This window comes from Arxiozyma heterogenica (assembly GCF_036370985.1).
Source record: "Arxiozyma heterogenica strain weizmannii chromosome Unknown scaffold_15, whole genome shotgun sequence".
Lineage (NCBI taxonomy): Eukaryota > Fungi > Ascomycota > Saccharomycetes > Saccharomycetales > Saccharomycetaceae > Arxiozyma > Arxiozyma heterogenica.
The window spans coordinates 440,640-459,226 of record NW_027042668.1 but is presented as its reverse complement, the minus strand read 5'-3'; the positions used below and the strand labels follow the sequence as shown (position 1 = coordinate 459,226).

Here is an 18,587-nt window from a genome sequence, read left to right as displayed (position 1 = left end):
TTCTTCTTTTTGTCTCTCAACGCCGTCTCTCTCTTCTATTTTTGTCCGAATGCAAAACTAAAATAAACTAAACTAAATAAAATAAAATAATCTAATATACACTAAAGAGAACTTGTATCTATGTATATACATATGCGCATTTTTATAGACTTTAGTAGTTAACCAGTAGCCCTTTCTTTGATCCCCCCCCTTTTTTTATGGAGTTTGTTCGTTCTATATATTTGTAGAAGAACATAGTATTATTGAATAGATCAAAATCAACCAAATTATCAAAACAAAGAAACAAACGTTTTCATATCCTATACATATAAGCGCTTATATAAAACAAAGTTGTGTTAAAAGAAAAAGATCTTTTTTTTTTTTTTGCTTTTTCACTTTTTTAATTTTATATTACAGCCTATACCCTAGTATTCATCATTGAAGAACATTACTTTCAAATAACACATATACATATTGTTATACATATATCAATCGTAGTATGAATTCAAACTTTGTGTTTCCCCAAGTTACTGATACGACGACGACAACAACAATATCATCATCATCGTCAACGGATAATAATAATAATAATAATAATAATAATAATGATAATAATAATAATAATGATAATAATAATAACGATAGCAACGATAATAGAAACATGCAGGATACTGAAAATACATTTGTTCAAGAATCACAAAATCAAAATAATATAATACCAACAGATCAAAGTAATATTATCTCTGCAAATAACATACGGACTCATCCATCTGATTACTCTTATAACCATAGTTATCAATATCCTTTTATCCCGCAAAACAATAATACCAATAATCAGGTCAATGTTACAGCAACTACAAATACTAATAATGGTGAAATACTACAATCTTCTATTGTAGATTTTCCCACAATAAATATACCGTCACCTATTGAAGCACCACCAAATGTTAAACAGGTAAATAATGATGTTTCTTCTACAAATATAAGTGATCACCCTGTATTAGCATCCTACTCAAATGACCTTAATATACACCATAATCAATCACAGAATATACAATCTTCTCATTTTATCGCAAATGCACATTTCAATCAAAATAATAGTGACATAACCACTACTACAAATATTATTACTAATAATTCTGATATCATATCAAATGAGAAACCTATAAACAATGTTATCATGCCTATTAACCAAACAACCACCACCAATACTAATACTGATACTACCCCTACTCCAACAGAATATGTTAATAGTTTAAGACACGAACTAGCAACAGAAAAAAAAGCCCCTCAGAATATGCCTTACATATACTTTTCACAAAATTTGTTCGTCAAGCAGAGGAAAAATTAACTTTATGCTCGGAATATCCTTTAGATACTGAACCTCCTATAAACAATATTTTAAGTGAAGGTGTGGACCCTGATTTCGATAAAATTATTGGATCTCTAGGACATATTGCTAGAAAAAATCCTAAACCGGTTATTGATGCAATGATGTTTTGGCGAAAGACTAAATCTGAAATATCAAACTCAATCTCACAAGATTTTGAGAATAAACTAAAGCTTTTTGAAAATGAAATGTCTATGAATGGTTGCGCTACCACTAATAGTACTGTTGCTACCAATAACTCTTCCTCAGTTAATAATAAACCACGTCTAATAAAATCTAATAGTCTAAGAAAAATATCCACAAGTAGTTCTTTATCTATTCCAAAGAGAGTCGTCTCTTTAAAATCTTCTCCTCAAATCAAAACTTATAACGATACAACAAAATTGGTTGAGCTACAGAATATAGTGGAAAAAAAGAGAATAGAAATGTTACAGGCAAACAGGAAATCATTAATAAGTATATACATTCTTTGTAGAGTGCTCATTGAAATCGTTAAACAATCCCCACATGACTCTGATGAACACATAAACAATAAGTTGGAAGAAATCATCTTTGCACAGTTAAAAATCACTGATCCATTATCTGTTTCTTCAAGTATCATAAAATCTTCAAACTGGAATTCTTTCGCTAAAATTCTAGGTTGTATGTCAGAATACCATTTTGTATCTGTAAGTGATAAATTTATCGCTGAACTAGAAAAGTTCCCTAGTTTAATACCCATTGAAGACGAACCATATGTTCATTTACTAGTTTTAGGTATGAGGTATTTGAAATTGAAACATTATCCAATTGACAATTTTGAACAAAGTATGGATTTTTTGAAAAGTATATCAAAATTTTTTGCAAGAACAGAAAATGTTTCAATCAGAATAGCCTATGCAGATGTCACCACTCAATTATTATTATCTTTAGCTGACGTAGTCACCGTAGAAATAAATCATCCGACTTGGATTGAAGCAATGGAGCTTTTATATAAATGTTCCAAAACATTAATTTCAAATACGAAATGTTGGTCTGTCGGATTTACTCTGAGTGTATCAATCTTGTGTGTATCACCTTCTCAATTATTCACAGAAAGATGGATGAAATTACTTACCTCAAATATTGATAAAATCAAAACCAAAGATATCACGGAAAGAGCCATCTATGCACTAGGTCTATCTTGCTTAGTTTGGGTGTATCTATATCGTTCAACAGAGACGTTGAACAATACAATAAAAACGTTAACATCATTATTAAGACTATATTTAAACCCCAAAAAAAAGAAAATTGGTTAACTCCCGATTTCTCACTAATCAATCCGTTATCTGATAGTCTTGTCTTTATTGGGTACCCTTATCCAGAATTTTTAATGGAAAACGCCATGCTCCCATTACTTAAACAATCTTTCAATGGTGTAAACTTAGATATTAATAATTATGATAAATTATTATTGGCAGTTACAACTTATAGAAAATTATTAATAACAGATAAAAAACCCCCATTCCCAGGCGCCACAGCAAAAGAATACTTGACTGATTTAAATCGAATTGCAATAATCAATAGTGACCCATTGTACAGCACTCACGAAGAAATATGTTTATATATTTATAAACTTTTCTTACTATTGGATTCAAATATTGGGTCTGAGGTTTGGTCTCCAGAAAACACCCACCAAAAGCAACCATCTACCCCATTTGGCTCATTTTCTTTCAGTTTTTCTACTGATAATGAAGGTGGTTCTCAAAAGAATACTTCCAATGTTATATTATTTTCAAAAGTGATTGAAACTGTACCATGTTGCCTTTCAGTCACTAAAAAGATTCCTTATAAATCTGCAATTGAAATTTTAACAAGAAATGCAGTTCATGCCAATGAAGCCATCGCTAAATCCGCCAAAAGATCTTTAAAAGCTCTTGCTTCCAAAAAAAATCCACATACTTTCATTACATGGTTTGCTAAGTATTCATTTGATTTTGACGAGAAGACTCAATCAAGTTACAATATGCAATATCTATCCTCTAATGAATATTCATCTCTATTGTTATTATATGTAGAATTATTAGAATGTTGGTTAAAAGAATTTACTTCTTCGCAAACAGAAGAAAAACAAAAAACTATTGGGCTAGATGGTATTCGTCTATTAAGTCCTGATGTAAACCAAGATAATGTCAGTGATTCAGAGAAACTTGAATGGAAGAATACAGTTACTGTAATCGAAGAGGTAGAAGGAAATGGTCTTTTTTTCTATGTGCTCATAATTCAAGATTAAGAAAACTTGCAATTAAGATTTTACGAATCATATCAAAATTTGATGAAGCCATGACGGAAAAAACAGGTCGCTTGTCATCTGGTCATTCAAGATCATCCTCGCTCCATTTTGCAGCAGATAGAGGTAATAGATTAATTGATTTCTTAGGAGAAGTTAATGTGGTATCATTATTGGGACCACAAAAATTATCTTTAAGTACAGCAGAGAAAAGTCGTCTTTTAAAGTTGAGTGCAAAATATAAGAAAGGGTTAGCTTTAAAATTAGCCGAGTCATCTTATGGGATAGATGCTGCATTATGGCAAAGAATATTTCCCAAACTCTTGACTGAAATTTTCAAATCATCACCAATAACAATGGCTTTGTGCCGTTCTATAGTCTGTATTAGGTTAGTTCAAGTACATGAAGTAATCTTAAAGATCGCAGATGATCCTGATTTTAAACCAACTAATATTCTTCCAGAAAATATTGTAAATCAATGGAAACTTTATTTAATTGCGGCATGCACGTCATTAACTTCTACTACGGATCAGAAATTACATATTCCGTCACCCAAACTATCACATGGAAGGAAAAAGAGTCAGCAAATCTTCACCGTACAACATCAAAAAATTAAGTCAGCCAAAGCCATATTTAAAATGGTATTACCACTTCTAAATGCAAAAAGAAATATTGTAAGAGAGGCTATTATTGTTGGGTTAAGTGCAATGAACATAAACATATTTAGAACATTTATTGAGAGTGTTGAAGACACGCTTACTACATGGGATATTGATGTGACAGATAAACAGACAAGAATCGAAATATTCCACGTTATAACGATTTTATCTCGGTTTTTAAAGGAATCAAGTATTCTTAAAGATATTTGGATTTTAAGGAGAATATCGATGTTTTTGAAACTAGTTAAATCTCTACTGGAGCATGATGAAGTCCAAAACTCCTACGATTATCAATTTTTGAGGGGATACTTTGCCGAATTATTAGCAAGATTTTATTCAACCATTCGTGCAAATGAATACATTGACGACTTGTTTCCCTTTGAAGCTAGAGTATCCTGTTTCAATTATTTAAAAGAATGGTGTGGATACGGTAATAATAGCCGCATCGCTATTGAAAGGTATAATCGCATGATCAATCAGGCATATAATGTTAGGGAAAGAACTGCAGTTACAACTGGTATTGAATTCCAAAGAAGTCGTCTTGAAATAATTACATTGGAGGCTATGGTTATCTTATGTTCTGAACCAATTACTCACACACTATATGATGAATCAAACCATCCTATAGTTCTTTCCTTCAATATCAATGGTCTTTTATCTTGGGTTGAATCTCTTTTCAATGCAGAGAATGAAAATGTGAGAGCTTTAGGTGTCAGAGCTTTGGAAAATCTTTTACAAAACAATCCAACGAATGTGCAGTTGTTTAAAGATGTTTTTCTTCAATGCATATCACCACATGAGCACTCTTTTGTGTCTGTCTATTACTACATTACCTTATGTAAATCTATCATGAAACTAGACAATTTAATCTTAGAAGAACATGAATTAGTGTCGCTTGGGCTGTATGGATTAATATCAGATAAAGAAGATACAAGATCGTGTGCTATTGATTTATTATCAGCTGTTGAGACTAAAGTTCACAACTCCTCATATACAAAAGTTTTTAAGGAAAGACTTACCAATTCCTCAAAATCTGTTTACAAAGCAACAGCATTTGAAATATCTTCAATATATGTCGAATTACTTTCTCAAGATTTATGTCTGTGCATATTCTCAAGTTTGATCAAGATATTAAAATTCTTCCCTTTTGCTATTAAAAAGGACCTACTAATTTTAATGGTCCCATGGGTAAACAAGTTTACATTAAAATCAACTGATGATGCAGATACAAAGATGGTTTTGACAAATTTATTTTATGTAACTATTGAATTGAATGATCGTCTACCTAAGGAAGTCGAGCAGTTGTGGATTTCATTAGGTAGAGGTAATTCATTTCAAAATATCCATGTTTGTGTAGACTACATCATCATAAAATCGATGCTATATAAAAACCCACATTTTATTGAAAAAGCAAGGGATGTAATACTATATCTTGCCAATATATCTGGAGGTTTAGGTTTGACAGACTTACTTTTAAATAATTTAGAGCCTAAAGCCATGATTCCAAATGTTGAGGTAACAAATGAAGATACTACAGATAATGTTACCAAGTTTTGTTTTGTTGCTAATATCTGGGAAAGTCTGAATTATACTGGCCGTTCAATTATGTTCTCTAAAGCTCAATTGTCTATCATTTTCCTAGTAAATCTACTTACTGATATTAATGAATTTGTACAAGCCAAAATTCCAACATTGCTTCATGTGGCTATATGTTTGTTGGACCATTATGTTCCTCTAATTCAAGACAGTGCCATGCGAATAATTTGCAATTTGATCTTTGGTTTGGCTCCCAATCACGAAAAAACAGAAGAAACATTGTCTTTGTTAAGAAATAAACATGGTAGATGGGTTTATGACAATTTAGTAAAGGACAGAAAAGGTGCGAGATCCCCAAGGACCATGGATTTTCTCATTAGAAATATAATTAGTGTTTTACATGAACAAGACACCTTGCAAATTGACTGGCAAAGATGTGCTTTAAAATGGGCCACTACTTGCTCTGTGAGACATGTGGCTTGCCGCTCTTTCCAAGTATTTCGATCATTACTTACCTTTTTAGATCAGGGTATGCTCAAGGATATGTTACATAGGTTATCAAACACAATTGCAGATGAGAATACTGATATTCAAGGATTTGCCATGCAAATTCTAATGACATTAAACGCTGTTACAGCAGAATTGGATGCAAATGACTTAATTGGGTTTCCTCAACTATTTTGGTCATTAGTTGCATGTCTTAATACCATCCATGAGCCAGAGTTCATCGAAGCACTTTCATGCATAACAAAATTTTTTTCAAAAATCGATTTAGACTCACCTGATACAGTTCAGTGTTTAGTTGCTACCTTTCCTTCTAATTGGGAAGGTCATTTTGATGGTTTACAGCAGATTGTCATGATTGGTCTTCGTTCTTCAAACTCAATTGATATTACAATGAAGTTTTTGGATAAATTAAATCTATTAAAAGGTAGTCGTATTATTGCAGATCCAGAATCTCGTTTACTATTTGCTTTAATTTCAAATTTACCAAGGTTTTTATATGTTATGGATCAAAATGATTACTCTTCAATCCAGACATCTGCTGATAGCTTAATATCTTTGGCTGATTCAAATAACGAGCCTTCATTATCTCGACTTATTGATTCTCTATCTAAGAATAAATTTAGGTCTAAAAAGGATTTTCTGCGTCAAATTGTTAACTTTATAGCAAGAACATATTTCCCTAAGTATTCTGCACAAACATTAGTATTTTTATTGGGATTATTATTGAATAAATTAGATTGGGTCAAAAAAGAGACAGTAGAAATTTTAAAATATATTTTCCCTCTTGTTGACTTAACTGGCGAAGAATTCATAGGTGTAGGTGCTGACTTAATATCACCGTTACTGCGACTTTTAACAACTAATTATGAACAACTAGCACTAGATGTCATAGATAATATTTCAGAAATCTCCGGAAGCAAGTTAGATAAAGACATTCTTCGTATCACGATGGGAATTGAAAATACAAAGAAACCGAGTAATAACACAACCACACTATTTGGATTACCAGAAGAAAGTGGATGGTCAGTTCCAATGCCAACTATGACAGCAGCTATGACAAGACATAATGTTCATGCGGTTTTTATGACATGCTCTTCTAACTCAGAAAATGAAGAAGTTCCACAAGAACCAAATATAATTGAGGACGAACCAGTTGAATTTCACCAAGATTTGGATGATGGATTGAATAGAATGGAAACTATTGAATCTTATGCAGGTATATCAGAGAAAGATCCAACTCTAAGTCATATGTGGGCTGAACTAGATAATTTAGACAGTTTTTTTACAAAACCAAATAATCCTTCGATGCTGGTTTCTCACACTGAAACAAATATGCCACGCACGAGATCTGCTTCTATTGATACTACTACAACAATGACAACTACCAATGAATTAGGGGGAATTCTAAGATGAAATATATTTGGTTTTAAGATGTAACATTATATAGAAAGCAATCAATTAACTTATATAGCTATTAAAATTATAGAAAACTCTCAAATCAGTCAAACCCTCAAGTTAAAGTTTTAAAATTTGCATTTGATTTCAAGTGACATATTTCAATACGACACATTGACATATGCGAATATATATAATTCTCTCTATCATGCAAAGTCAATTCTTGATTATTAATTATTAACTATTAATTATTACATACACCTGTATATACATTTTAGTAAAATATTAAAATCATATTCTGCAAGCAGGATATACAAATAGAAGATAACTATAACCAGACGCCATTATTCTAGCAGTTAGCTGCGTTTTAACTTTGATCAAACTTAAAATTTGCAGGGTTTTGATATTGACTTTCTACATTATCTTTACCAAATAATTGGGCATCTAGTTTATCGAAAACATCAAATATTCCAATATTGTCATCACTTAATGGTTCTGATTTTACCGAACCGATATTATCAGTATGCTCGTTATTATTATTATTATTATCAACATTTTGTGAGATTAACAAAGATGTATCCAAACCAGATTGGGTCACAGAATTATTCTTTAAGCAACTAACTGTTGGATTTGTAATACAGGAATCTGAGAAATCGAAAATTTGTTCCTTCTTTATACTTGGACCTGACATATTGTTACTATTTGTCGGGGCTGTTTTAACAAAGAAATCATCATTATTATCGACCACAGCCTTAATGCCTGTAGTTTTAGAACTATCATCATTACTATAATCATTCTTTGTATTAATGACATTATTATCTGTAATAAGATCCCCACTACTAGCAAACTGATTAACTGAATTTGTGGATGATGTCCTAATACTTTTAACAAAATCAGAGGAGATATTTTGGTCCAAGTAGTCAGAAAATGTTGGAACATCTTTAACAAACTTCTCTACGTTATAACTAGAAGTTTGACTAATATCTGACGATGCAGTACTGAATGTCTCATTTAATGGAGGCTTTCGAGTAAAGGATGAGCTGTATTTTGCTGACAATTGAATGGTCTTGGAATTTAATTTTTCAAACAATTTATTCAAAATATTGTAGGTTCTATTTGCCGCCATACTAGTATCCTTTAATTGTATTAAAACGTTTCTACCGCATTCTGCATCTTTTAAAATTTCATAATATTTTCTTGCACTATCTTTATCTGGCAAATCAGCTTCATGGATATAGAATAATAAACCTGCTACTGAATAAAAAATTGTATAACATGCATACCAATATGAGCCTGATATCAAATTTTTATTAACCATATCTTGTGCCATCCTTACTACAGTTCTAGCGACTACAATTGAATTATTAGCTCTTTGTAATGATAATTTATCAGTATTAGAAGACACAAAGTTTCTTGAAAGGAAATGAATGAATGGTCTATATAAAATTATTTGAACATGCAAGAAAGATAAATGTAATAGTTTATTGGCTCTTTCATATTTTGGGGGTATTGTTTTGGCATTTGGCTTTAATTCCATTGGTAATGAATCTACCCAATTTTTTAATTTAATCTCTAATTGGGTAACAGTCTTATGCGATATGACATTATTTGTCTTTTTGATCGGGTATAATTCTCTCATAATTGAATCCAAAATAAATAGTAACTTTGTGTGATAATTGGCTATACCAGCACTCGATAATACATTATTTTGTCTTTCAAAGTATATTTTATCATCTGTAATATTATCATCAGATATATCTAATGGTAACGTTTGATCCCAATCTTCAGGTGAGATGGATCTTGGTAAACCTAACATTGCATTAACATAAATATCCAATTTATAAATTGTGAAAAATAATCTTTTTCTACATTCAATTTCAATTAAAGATAATGGTGAATTATCGGGTACCTTTCTATGAAATCCTTCCCTGAGTACACTTCTCATTGTAACACCAATATAAGAGTAACAAGTAGAAAGACGAGCAGAACACTGTAAAAAAATAAAAAGTGCTAGTACTGCTTGAATTGAATTTAGATCTCTTGTGTTCGTGATATCGAGTAATTTTCTTGCTGCAATAAAATATTTGTAACCTTCATCCTGCATAAAATTATTTTTATTCACTGTATTTGATTCTTTCCACTGTGTGTTAACGGAAGGTGATTCTTTAATGATATTATTGTTACTATCCATAAAAACAATATTATTATTGTTAATAACAGTAGTTACATTATTTACCTTATTGTTGTCATTCTTTTTATCATTGCCAGCGCTCTTGTTACTATTAGTATTATTATGATTATGATTATTGTTGTTTTGTTCAATTGATTTAGTAAAAAGAGCACCTACAGCCATAATGGCATAACATAAAGGTAAAAATTTCATTTGTTCAACACTGTAATTATTAGGATCAGTTTTATACAATTCATCTAATTGTTTTAAAAACGTTGGTCTATGATAAAATTTTAACAATACACAACAATGTTCCCAAGTGTTTTTAACAAATAATAATGCGACTGGTTTTGGTGGTAAAATAATTTTAATTTCTCTTCCAATAGATTGTAACAGTGGAGGGGAAGAGTAATATTGGATAGATTTAATCCTGTCATTTGGATCCATCATCATGGAGCCTACTAAAGATATGCTACTGTTGCTTCTATTGATATCGTTTTGATTATTATTATCATTGATAGTGTTCCTAGTAGAATTGGATATTGACATGTCATCTGGGTTAGAATAATTTGGAGTTTGATATGAAGGCGATGTTAATATATTTGATGTAGTGGTAGTAGTAGTAGTATCATTAACAATCATATAATATTCCTTGATAGCATCGTCTAAGAAAGTATCAGAATCATCCTTGAAGTTACGTAAAATTTGTAAAAATAGTGGTATATCAATAGTGTCTATATCAGGCATGTTTGGTAGCAATGTATTAAAAAGCTGTTGATATTTATTAATTTGTGATTGTAATTTCAAAGTTGTCACATTAGATTTTTTTACTCTTGTTTGTATTACTATTGTTGTTGTTACTAGTGACAGTAGAACTTTGTATATTTGAATTCAAAATAGTACTGGATGGAGAATCTAAATTGAAAGTGTCTACAGAATTCACAGCATTAGGATTCATATTCGTATCATTTGGTAAATTTTGAATGCTAGTTGAGTTAGTATTCAGATTGATAACATTTGTATGTGGGATAGTAGATAGCGTGGCCGCTACAGTTGCAGGTGTAACAGGACTATTTATATTTGAAGTAGAACTGTAGTTTGTTATATTATTATTAATAGTAGTAACATTGTTAGTTGTGTCAGTAGTTGTACTATTTATTATTGAATCTTGTTGTTTTTGTGTAAAAGTTCTCTTCGTCGGTTTATTATATGTACAGTTATACGAATAGACGGTACAGTGAATACATGGTTGTTGACCATCACATTTAACTTTTTTCTTTCTACATTCGTCACATGCACGTGTAACCCTTCTTCTTTTAAACTGATCATTTGACGGTTGTAGTTGCAATGCTATTTGAAGTGGTGGGTTAGTTGGAGATGGAAATATATCTTTAGACATTATTTAATGATAGTGTATTATATATATATTTTTTTTAAAAAAATTTGACTTCTTTATATTTCTTGTGTTTAAATCTCAGAATCAGGATAACTTTTCTTTGCACATATGCTTGTATATATATATATATATATATGAAAATATTGTTCTATATGATGCAAAAAATAACCATAGATAGACGTAGATACGTATTTTTTTTATGTCTATATGTATTTAGTAAATTTCTAAGATCACGTTAATGATGGTATTATATGCTAATCGATAAACAATAGATAAATAAAAATTGTGAGAAAAGAGAAGATGTCTTTGTTGAATATATTCAATGGTCAGTTGTCAATGATTTTAAACGATAAAAAAGTATAAAACCTAAAATTCAGATGTTGACTATCACTTCCTTTATCATCTGTTTTGTAAGGGCCACCTAGATGTACAGTTAAACCTCTTCTTTACAGATTTTACTAATCAAGAACTGAATCGCATGTGCTACTGACATCACTCTTATTCGCTTTTTTCTTATTTCTTCAAACCAAAAAAAGAAAAAAAAATATTAAAATCAAAGAAGCAGACGATGGAAAAAAAGGCAGTAAAACAAAAAAAGAAAATAAAGAAATTGTGTTCTAGAAGCATTGGAAGTCTGGATGCTATGTTGCTATGGGAAACAAGATTTTTCCAAGACCTGTATTTGCTTATAAAGGGTTAGCGATTATTTCAGTAAAAGTTAATAAAACCCTAAGCTACCTTAGGAATTATTCTTTTTCTCTTTTTTTTTTGTTTTTTTTTTTTTATTTTTATTTGTTTTTTTCTTTCTTCCTCTCTTTTGAGATTTGTTTCCTATTTCAGACACTAATTAAATTTAATTTAAAGATGAGTAGCAAAAGTGCTGAAAGACCACAAAAACTTCTGCTACCTGATCACCGAAGATGATAGACTACATATTTGTATTCAGTTAAACGTATCCTAGGATATCCTTTTAATGTGACTCTTTTTTTTTATTGGATAATATCATTCATATCCTTTTCAAACAGACTAACGAGGAGGTTTATTCCAAAAATCACATTCTTTTCTGACTTCTATCTGTTATGATCATTGTGAGATGGAAAGTTAACTTTAGTTGATCTAACCGTAAGAAGAGAAAAGAAAAGAAAAGAAAAGAAAAGAAAAGAAAAAGGTGAAATAACTTATTTATCTATTTATATACTCAGCCCATATATTTGCATATTTCCCACAAATATACACAACAAATATTGTATAACAGATGACTGACCCTAACACCAACAACAATGATATATCACATGCTCACTCTAAAGATGCTAAAGATGGTGTACCTCATGAAGTAACTGATTTATCCACATATACTCTTGATAATCAAATAGCTTTAATGAAGTCGATCAAAAATGCATTAAAACAAGCTAATCCTATGCCTATGGTATCTTATCTGTATCCAGATTCTAGAAATTTTTCATTTATACAAAATGATAACTCTAGTACCATGAAATGTGGTGATGGGATATTGATTTATGGAAAAAATTGGACATATAATTATGAAAATAACGACAACAATAATCCTAATAATAATAGTGGTAATAATGCTGTTGAAATAACCATTGGTAGAAATTGTGATAATACAAACCCTGAAACTATATCGTTACATCAACTAAATTTCAAAATAAAGAGATTACCAATAGATATCGATCTGGGTCCAAATAAAACTGTATCGCGTAGACACATAATAATACATAAGTTGAAAAATTCACAGAATGATCAATCTCAAAATGGTTGGTACATTACAGTGTTAGGTAGAAATAGTTGTAAAATAAACTTAAAACGTGTGCCAAATAGTAAATTGAACGTCCCCATTGGTCCATTAAAATCAGGAACTTCAATCGATGTTGGTGGTTCACAGATGATTTTATACATAAAGAATAATCCGTTTCCTATTTTATCGTTACCTATCTATTCATATTTAATTCCAAAATTGACCACCCTGTATGGATTAAATGGCAATAATAATCCATTATTGAAAGATATAATCAACACCTCTATATATGTTAAAGACAAGAATCTTCAAATTAATAATGGTCAAAAGGAACATCAAACTGAAAATAATAAGAATGAAGGAGAATCTATGGACCTCAATAATACTATTAATAGTAATATCTCTCCAAAAAAACAACCGGGTGATAAAAGTTGTAGTGTTACTAATATTTCCACTTCTCCTGACAGCAACAATAAAAACAATCATAAGAATGCCGTCGAAGTAATAGAAAATAATCAGAGTTTAAATAACAATGATAGTACAAACAATAGTAGTAATAACCTTAAAGCAGTTCAGTTTTACACTAAAAAAAATACGGCAACCAAAACTACTACCACCAGCAATACAATAAATTCTGCGGGTTCAACTGTTAAAAACAGTACTAATCAGATTACAAATAACAATTCCACCTTGAATTCTAATAAAATATTGAAACGTACACATTCTGATGAAAATCAAGATGAGCCTAAAAAAAAAATAAACAAAACTAAAGAAGCTACCAATATTATTTCCAAGACAAATACCTCAACAGCTACTACAGCTGCTACTACTAATGCTACTAACCCTTATAAAGATATAAGGATTAAAAGACCAAGTTGGCCATACACAATGTTGATCACACGTGCCATTTTGTCAAGCCCTGAAGGTTGTTTGCCATTATCAAAGATCTATGAATATATATCGAATTTACATCCTTTTTATGATATGTCACTAACAAGTTGGCAAAATTCCGTTAGACATAATCTTTCGATTAATTCAACTTTTGTTAAGACCATGAATTCTGGGCATGTATCATGTTGGAAATTAAATGATAATGTTATACAAGATTTCTTAGAGAATTGGTATCAAGGTAATTTGATTAAATTAAAGAAAACTGGTGGTATAATAGTTAGAGAATTGTGTATATTTATGGCTAGAGGTGATGCCAGATTTCCTGGACAAAGAGAACCGGAATATTATCAAGAATGTTATAGGAAAAGATTAGAAGCAGAGAAAATGGAATCAAAACAGAAAGAAGAAACAAAATCACAAAAGAAGAAGCTTTGACAGATATATCTAAATAGAATTATATGTATATATATATATATATATATATATGGATGGATAGATGAATATATGGTTATATATTTATATGTATATATGGATATAGTGTTAAAAATAAAGAAATAATGAAAACCAACATACAGACTTAAAATTTAAGAGAAGTAAAAGGTAAAAAAAGAATGTATCTACTGTTATATACATTATTTGATCAAGTATATCAGTAAATATATAATTTTTTGATAAGAAAGAAGAAATGTACAAATGAGAGGTTAAAAGAGATAATGAGAGAGACAATATTATCATTGTGGATTGCACCAGATACATCAAAGTTGGCTAAATCTATATATGAATACTTGAAATTGAAACAGGATGCTATAATATATTATATAGATAGTGTGAACTCATTCCCTTTGAATGAATTAAGAGAAATAACATCAGTAAATGATAATACGATATTTGAAAGAATCCATATTGTGACCTGTCTTGATTTGGTGGAATTGAAACGAACAATAATGAAGATAACAGAGGATCCAAGGAACAATAATTGCAAAATAATGATCCATGGGATTGATACAATGATGAATAATTCGCGTATTCAAATAAGTAACCAAGATCAAGTATATTCGATATTAAATAATATATTATTGCAATTAAGGATAAATTACAAAGGCAGTTTACTTATTACTGGACCTCGATTAAAGAAACGTCGAATAGAAAGAAATAAAAATAATAAAAATAATTTCAATCATAATAATAATACTAGTGGTAATGATGGGTCACACAATATGTTAATGAATGATGTAATTGAGTATATTAATAGGTTTTATTGTGATGATGTTGTATAGAAACAACAAATGTATATATAGAAGTGGATAAGAAAAAGAGACAGTTAGAGATTATTTACAGTTTCATAGATATAGAACGTTAAACAAGTCGATGGTACAGACTTCAATAAATTGGTAAATAAACCTTTATATAATCCAAACACACCATTTTGTCTAATAATTAATGGGATCAAATGTCTTATGTATTTATATTCTTTACAGTTTGTAGCGTTTAAACTTTGTTGGTTAGATTTAAGCAACTGTAACGGATAAACCAACGACATTGAAATCATTTTAGATATGGAAGTGATGGATAAGATCTCCAAAGTATCCAATTTTTGTTTGTTCAATTTATTAAAGCGATAACTCTTCAAACTATCATAGACCATAAAATATACGGCACCCTGAGATACACCAAGGATGGATGGGACAATACCAATTTTCCAAATTCCCCAACCATGATCTTTTTTAATTTTACGTATACTCGATATTATATTATCATAACCTACATTTCCATTCAACGATTTATTTTGTGCCATTATCCTAGTCTTTAAGATCCATATTGGATTAGTTAAGATAGATGTTGTGATTCCAGCTGAAGTTCCAGAGGCCAAATAGACCCATGATAGCGAAACAGATGAAGTGCCACCAGTGAATGAAATCAATTGATCTTTAAAAGATCGATAGATACCGAAGTATAAAGCCCATGCGATAGAATTACCCAATGCATTTATAGTTACACCTCTGTACAATGTAGACAACCAAAATCTATTTTGATTCTTCCATAATCCCCTAACTATGGTTATCCAAGACTGCTGAATACCGTTTGTTGCATTTAATTGTAACCTTAATTTAATTAAATCAAATGGATGAACCACTACAGAAGTTATAGAACCAGCAATAAATCCAGAAAAGAATTCATGGAAAGCACTAGGCTTAGAAGTTGAAGAAGTATTTAAAGAAGAGCACGATTCCTTTGGCATTACCACAACAAGATTTAGCTATATACACGATAATAATAAAAGAAAAGTATACAAACACAGATATGTATATATGTGTGTATGCTTGTATAAAAGTATCAAAAAGAAAAGGAGAAAGAAAGCAATTAAAACACAAAAACTCTTTCAGGATGCTTTAAAAACACATATAGAAAAAATTGATTTCCTTGAGACACCTTGGTACTTAAACGGAAGGAGACTCAGTCAATACGATAACGCAGTAATTTAATAATTGCTCATCATTTGAGTTTTGTTTCAAATTAAAGAAGATATTCTCCAAATAGAAGAAGGAAATAACAGAATAAAATACTACTGATGGCAATTGGACCACACCGAAACAGCAGCCTCTTCAATGTTATCACAACAGCTTTGAACACGAAATGATAACACAAGGAGCTGTAAGAAAGGAAGAACAAAAAAAATGAGTGAGGAAGGGGACAGCGCGAAGAAACAGAATTGACCCTGGAGAGACAAGTTGAACCAATTGAGGAAAACAGACTTTTCTTGTTTTGACTCTTTAAATAGTTTTTTTTCGGCTCTAGAAAATTTCCAAAGATTTCTTTTTCATAAAAACAAACCCTACACAAAAAAAAATTTTTTTTATTATAGATACCGCCAATGTCTGATATCATTACGTACGAGATTGTAGTATCTGTTGTTTTTTTTGTTTCTTTCTCTTTTTTATTTTTTGTGGTTTTGGAGGTTTTGCTATTGTTAAAATCATTCCACTCACTTCACACGAATGGTTTCTTAATTACGTAACAAATCTTACGTAATTGGAGGAGGTGATCGGATTATGATTACTCAGCAGCCCTTTTTTTTTTGGTTCTTTTGTTGCAAACAGTTTAATTATAAGAAACAGCCATAGGGAAATAAGTAATTAACTAACACTTGGTCATTTAAAAGCAGAGGCTCTCTGGCACGTTTGATACTCTCCACTCTTTGTATTTAGGAGTTTCTCTATTTATATAGTATTAGTATAAGGTACTTGTTAGTGTTCATAAATCTCTCTCTCTCTCTCTCTCTATATATATATATATATGTGTGTGTGTGTGTACATAAACAACCCAGTATCACCTCCTTTTCTTTTCTCTTTTATTTTAATTCTCTTTTTTTTTTTTTCCGTTTCTGTTATTACTCCAAAATAATGAGTATTCCAATTAGTAACCCAAATTCTGTGTCATACCTTTCTCTACTAAATGATCCACTAACATATTCACATCTACATTCACATCCCTCACATCCCTCTTCTTCTACTGTTTCTTCTTTTTCTTCCATTCCTTTATTAATTTCTAATACAAATGAAACAAATAACCAAAATAATAATAATAATAATAATAATAATAATAATAATAATAATAATAATAATAATAATAATAATAATAATAATAATAATAATAATAATAATAATAATAATAATAATAATAATAATAATAATTCGTTAATCTTTGAAAGAAATGTGGAAAGAACACCTCTATTTATAAATCAACCCTCTTTTACCAATAGTAAAAGCAATATTGGCAACAGAATTAGAAATAAAAGTTCTTCAAATAATTCATTATACCATCTTTCAAATACTTCTAATAGTAATACTTCTTCTCTTTCAAGTTCTAATCTATATTCATATTCTACTAACTCTCCAAGTAATCCTAATTATATATATAACTGTCGTAATACCAATAATAATTCTACTATTACTTCTCAAATAAATAATAATAATAATAATAATAATAATAATAATAATTCTAAACTGTCTTTACCTTCAATGGAAACTCATCATACATTTGAAAATTATATCCCACCAAATTTAGACGAAATTGGTGATCTAGTAACAGATACAGGTAAAAGTCTAGAAGATATTAACGTAAAATATGGTTCAAATAGACCAGCTTCTACAATAGGTCTAAACATTGCTTTAGGATATAACAACACCAGTAGCCCCAATAGTAACAGTAATAATTACACTTTTACTAAGCGTTCATTATCGTATCCCTTTATTGATGAAATACCTTCAAGTGAGTCAATTAAAGATTACGAACGATTGTATGATGTTGAAAATAATCAAGATGATTTAAATGGCCAAAGATTAATTAAATTATATTCCTATGCTGATATTTTATATAATGAATTCAACCATCCAAAGTTTATGAAATCTTGTATTCCTCCAGTAACTAGCGAAATTATTACACCTACAACAGTACCTCTTCATGTGAATCCACAATATCTCAGTAAGAAGAATAATTATCCCACATTTAAACAATTTCATATTGAAGATAGTGGAGAAGAAGAATAACAAGGAGAGGAGGCAGATTATAAAAATAAAGAAGAAGAAAAAGGAATAAACGATATATAAAAAACTGAACATAATTTGTTTGAAGAAAAAAATTAAACAATTGAAATTAAGTA

At 30.1% G+C, this 18,587-nt stretch overlaps 8 protein-coding genes across 8 annotated transcripts; 5 read left to right on the top strand and 3 right to left on the bottom strand.

Moving 5' to 3' along the window:
- Nucleotides 1–478: 478 nt before the first annotated feature.
- Nucleotides 479–1,330, top strand: PWA37_001050 (uncharacterized protein; the record flags this gene model as incomplete). The annotated part of the gene is made up of 1 exon (XM_064857695.1): nucleotides 479–1,330. The coding sequence occupies one exon, from the start codon at nucleotides 479–481 to the stop codon at nucleotides 1,328–1,330; it is 852 nt and encodes a 283-aa protein (XP_064715533.1).
- Nucleotides 1,331–1,470: 140 nt separating this feature from the next.
- On the top strand, nucleotides 1,471–2,646 carry TAO3 (Tao3p; the record flags this gene model as incomplete). The annotated part of the gene is made up of 1 exon (XM_064857694.1): nucleotides 1,471–2,646. One exon carries the CDS (start codon nucleotides 1,471–1,473, stop codon nucleotides 2,644–2,646), a length of 1,176 nt encoding a protein of 391 aa, XP_064715532.1.
- Nucleotides 2,647–8,081: 5,435 nt separating this feature from the next.
- On the bottom strand, nucleotides 8,082–10,631 carry PWA37_001048 (fungal specific transcription factor domain-containing protein; the record flags this gene model as incomplete). The annotated part of the gene is made up of 1 exon (XM_064857693.1): nucleotides 8,082–10,631. One exon carries the CDS (start codon nucleotides 10,629–10,631, stop codon nucleotides 8,082–8,084), a length of 2,550 nt encoding a protein of 849 aa, XP_064715531.1.
- A 70-nt stretch (nucleotides 10,632–10,701) lies between these two features.
- Nucleotides 10,702–11,283, bottom strand: PWA37_001047 (Zn(II)2Cys6 transcription factor domain-containing protein; the record flags this gene model as incomplete). Its single annotated transcript, XM_064857692.1, has 1 exon — nucleotides 10,702–11,283. The coding sequence occupies one exon, from the start codon at nucleotides 11,281–11,283 to the stop codon at nucleotides 10,702–10,704; it is 582 nt and encodes a 193-aa protein (XP_064715530.1).
- A 1,252-nt stretch (nucleotides 11,284–12,535) lies between these two features.
- On the top strand, nucleotides 12,536–14,362 carry FKH1 (forkhead family transcription factor FKH1; the record flags this gene model as incomplete). Its single annotated transcript, XM_064857691.1, has 1 exon — nucleotides 12,536–14,362. One exon carries the CDS (start codon nucleotides 12,536–12,538, stop codon nucleotides 14,360–14,362), a length of 1,827 nt encoding a protein of 608 aa, XP_064715529.1.
- A 278-nt stretch (nucleotides 14,363–14,640) lies between these two features.
- CSM2 (Csm2p) lies at nucleotides 14,641–15,204 on the top strand (the record flags this gene model as incomplete). Its single annotated transcript, XM_064857690.1, has 1 exon — nucleotides 14,641–15,204. The coding sequence occupies one exon, from the start codon at nucleotides 14,641–14,643 to the stop codon at nucleotides 15,202–15,204; it is 564 nt and encodes a 187-aa protein (XP_064715528.1).
- A 44-nt stretch (nucleotides 15,205–15,248) lies between these two features.
- Nucleotides 15,249–16,166, bottom strand: FLX1 (flavin adenine dinucleotide transporter FLX1; the record flags this gene model as incomplete). The annotated part of the gene is made up of 1 exon (XM_064857689.1): nucleotides 15,249–16,166. The coding sequence occupies one exon, from the start codon at nucleotides 16,164–16,166 to the stop codon at nucleotides 15,249–15,251; it is 918 nt and encodes a 305-aa protein (XP_064715527.1).
- Nucleotides 16,167–17,328: 1,162 nt separating this feature from the next.
- VHS2 (Vhs2p) lies at nucleotides 17,329–18,474 on the top strand (the record flags this gene model as incomplete). Its single annotated transcript, XM_064857688.1, has 1 exon — nucleotides 17,329–18,474. The coding sequence occupies one exon, from the start codon at nucleotides 17,329–17,331 to the stop codon at nucleotides 18,472–18,474; it is 1,146 nt and encodes a 381-aa protein (XP_064715526.1).
- Nucleotides 18,475–18,587: the final 113 nt, after the last annotated feature.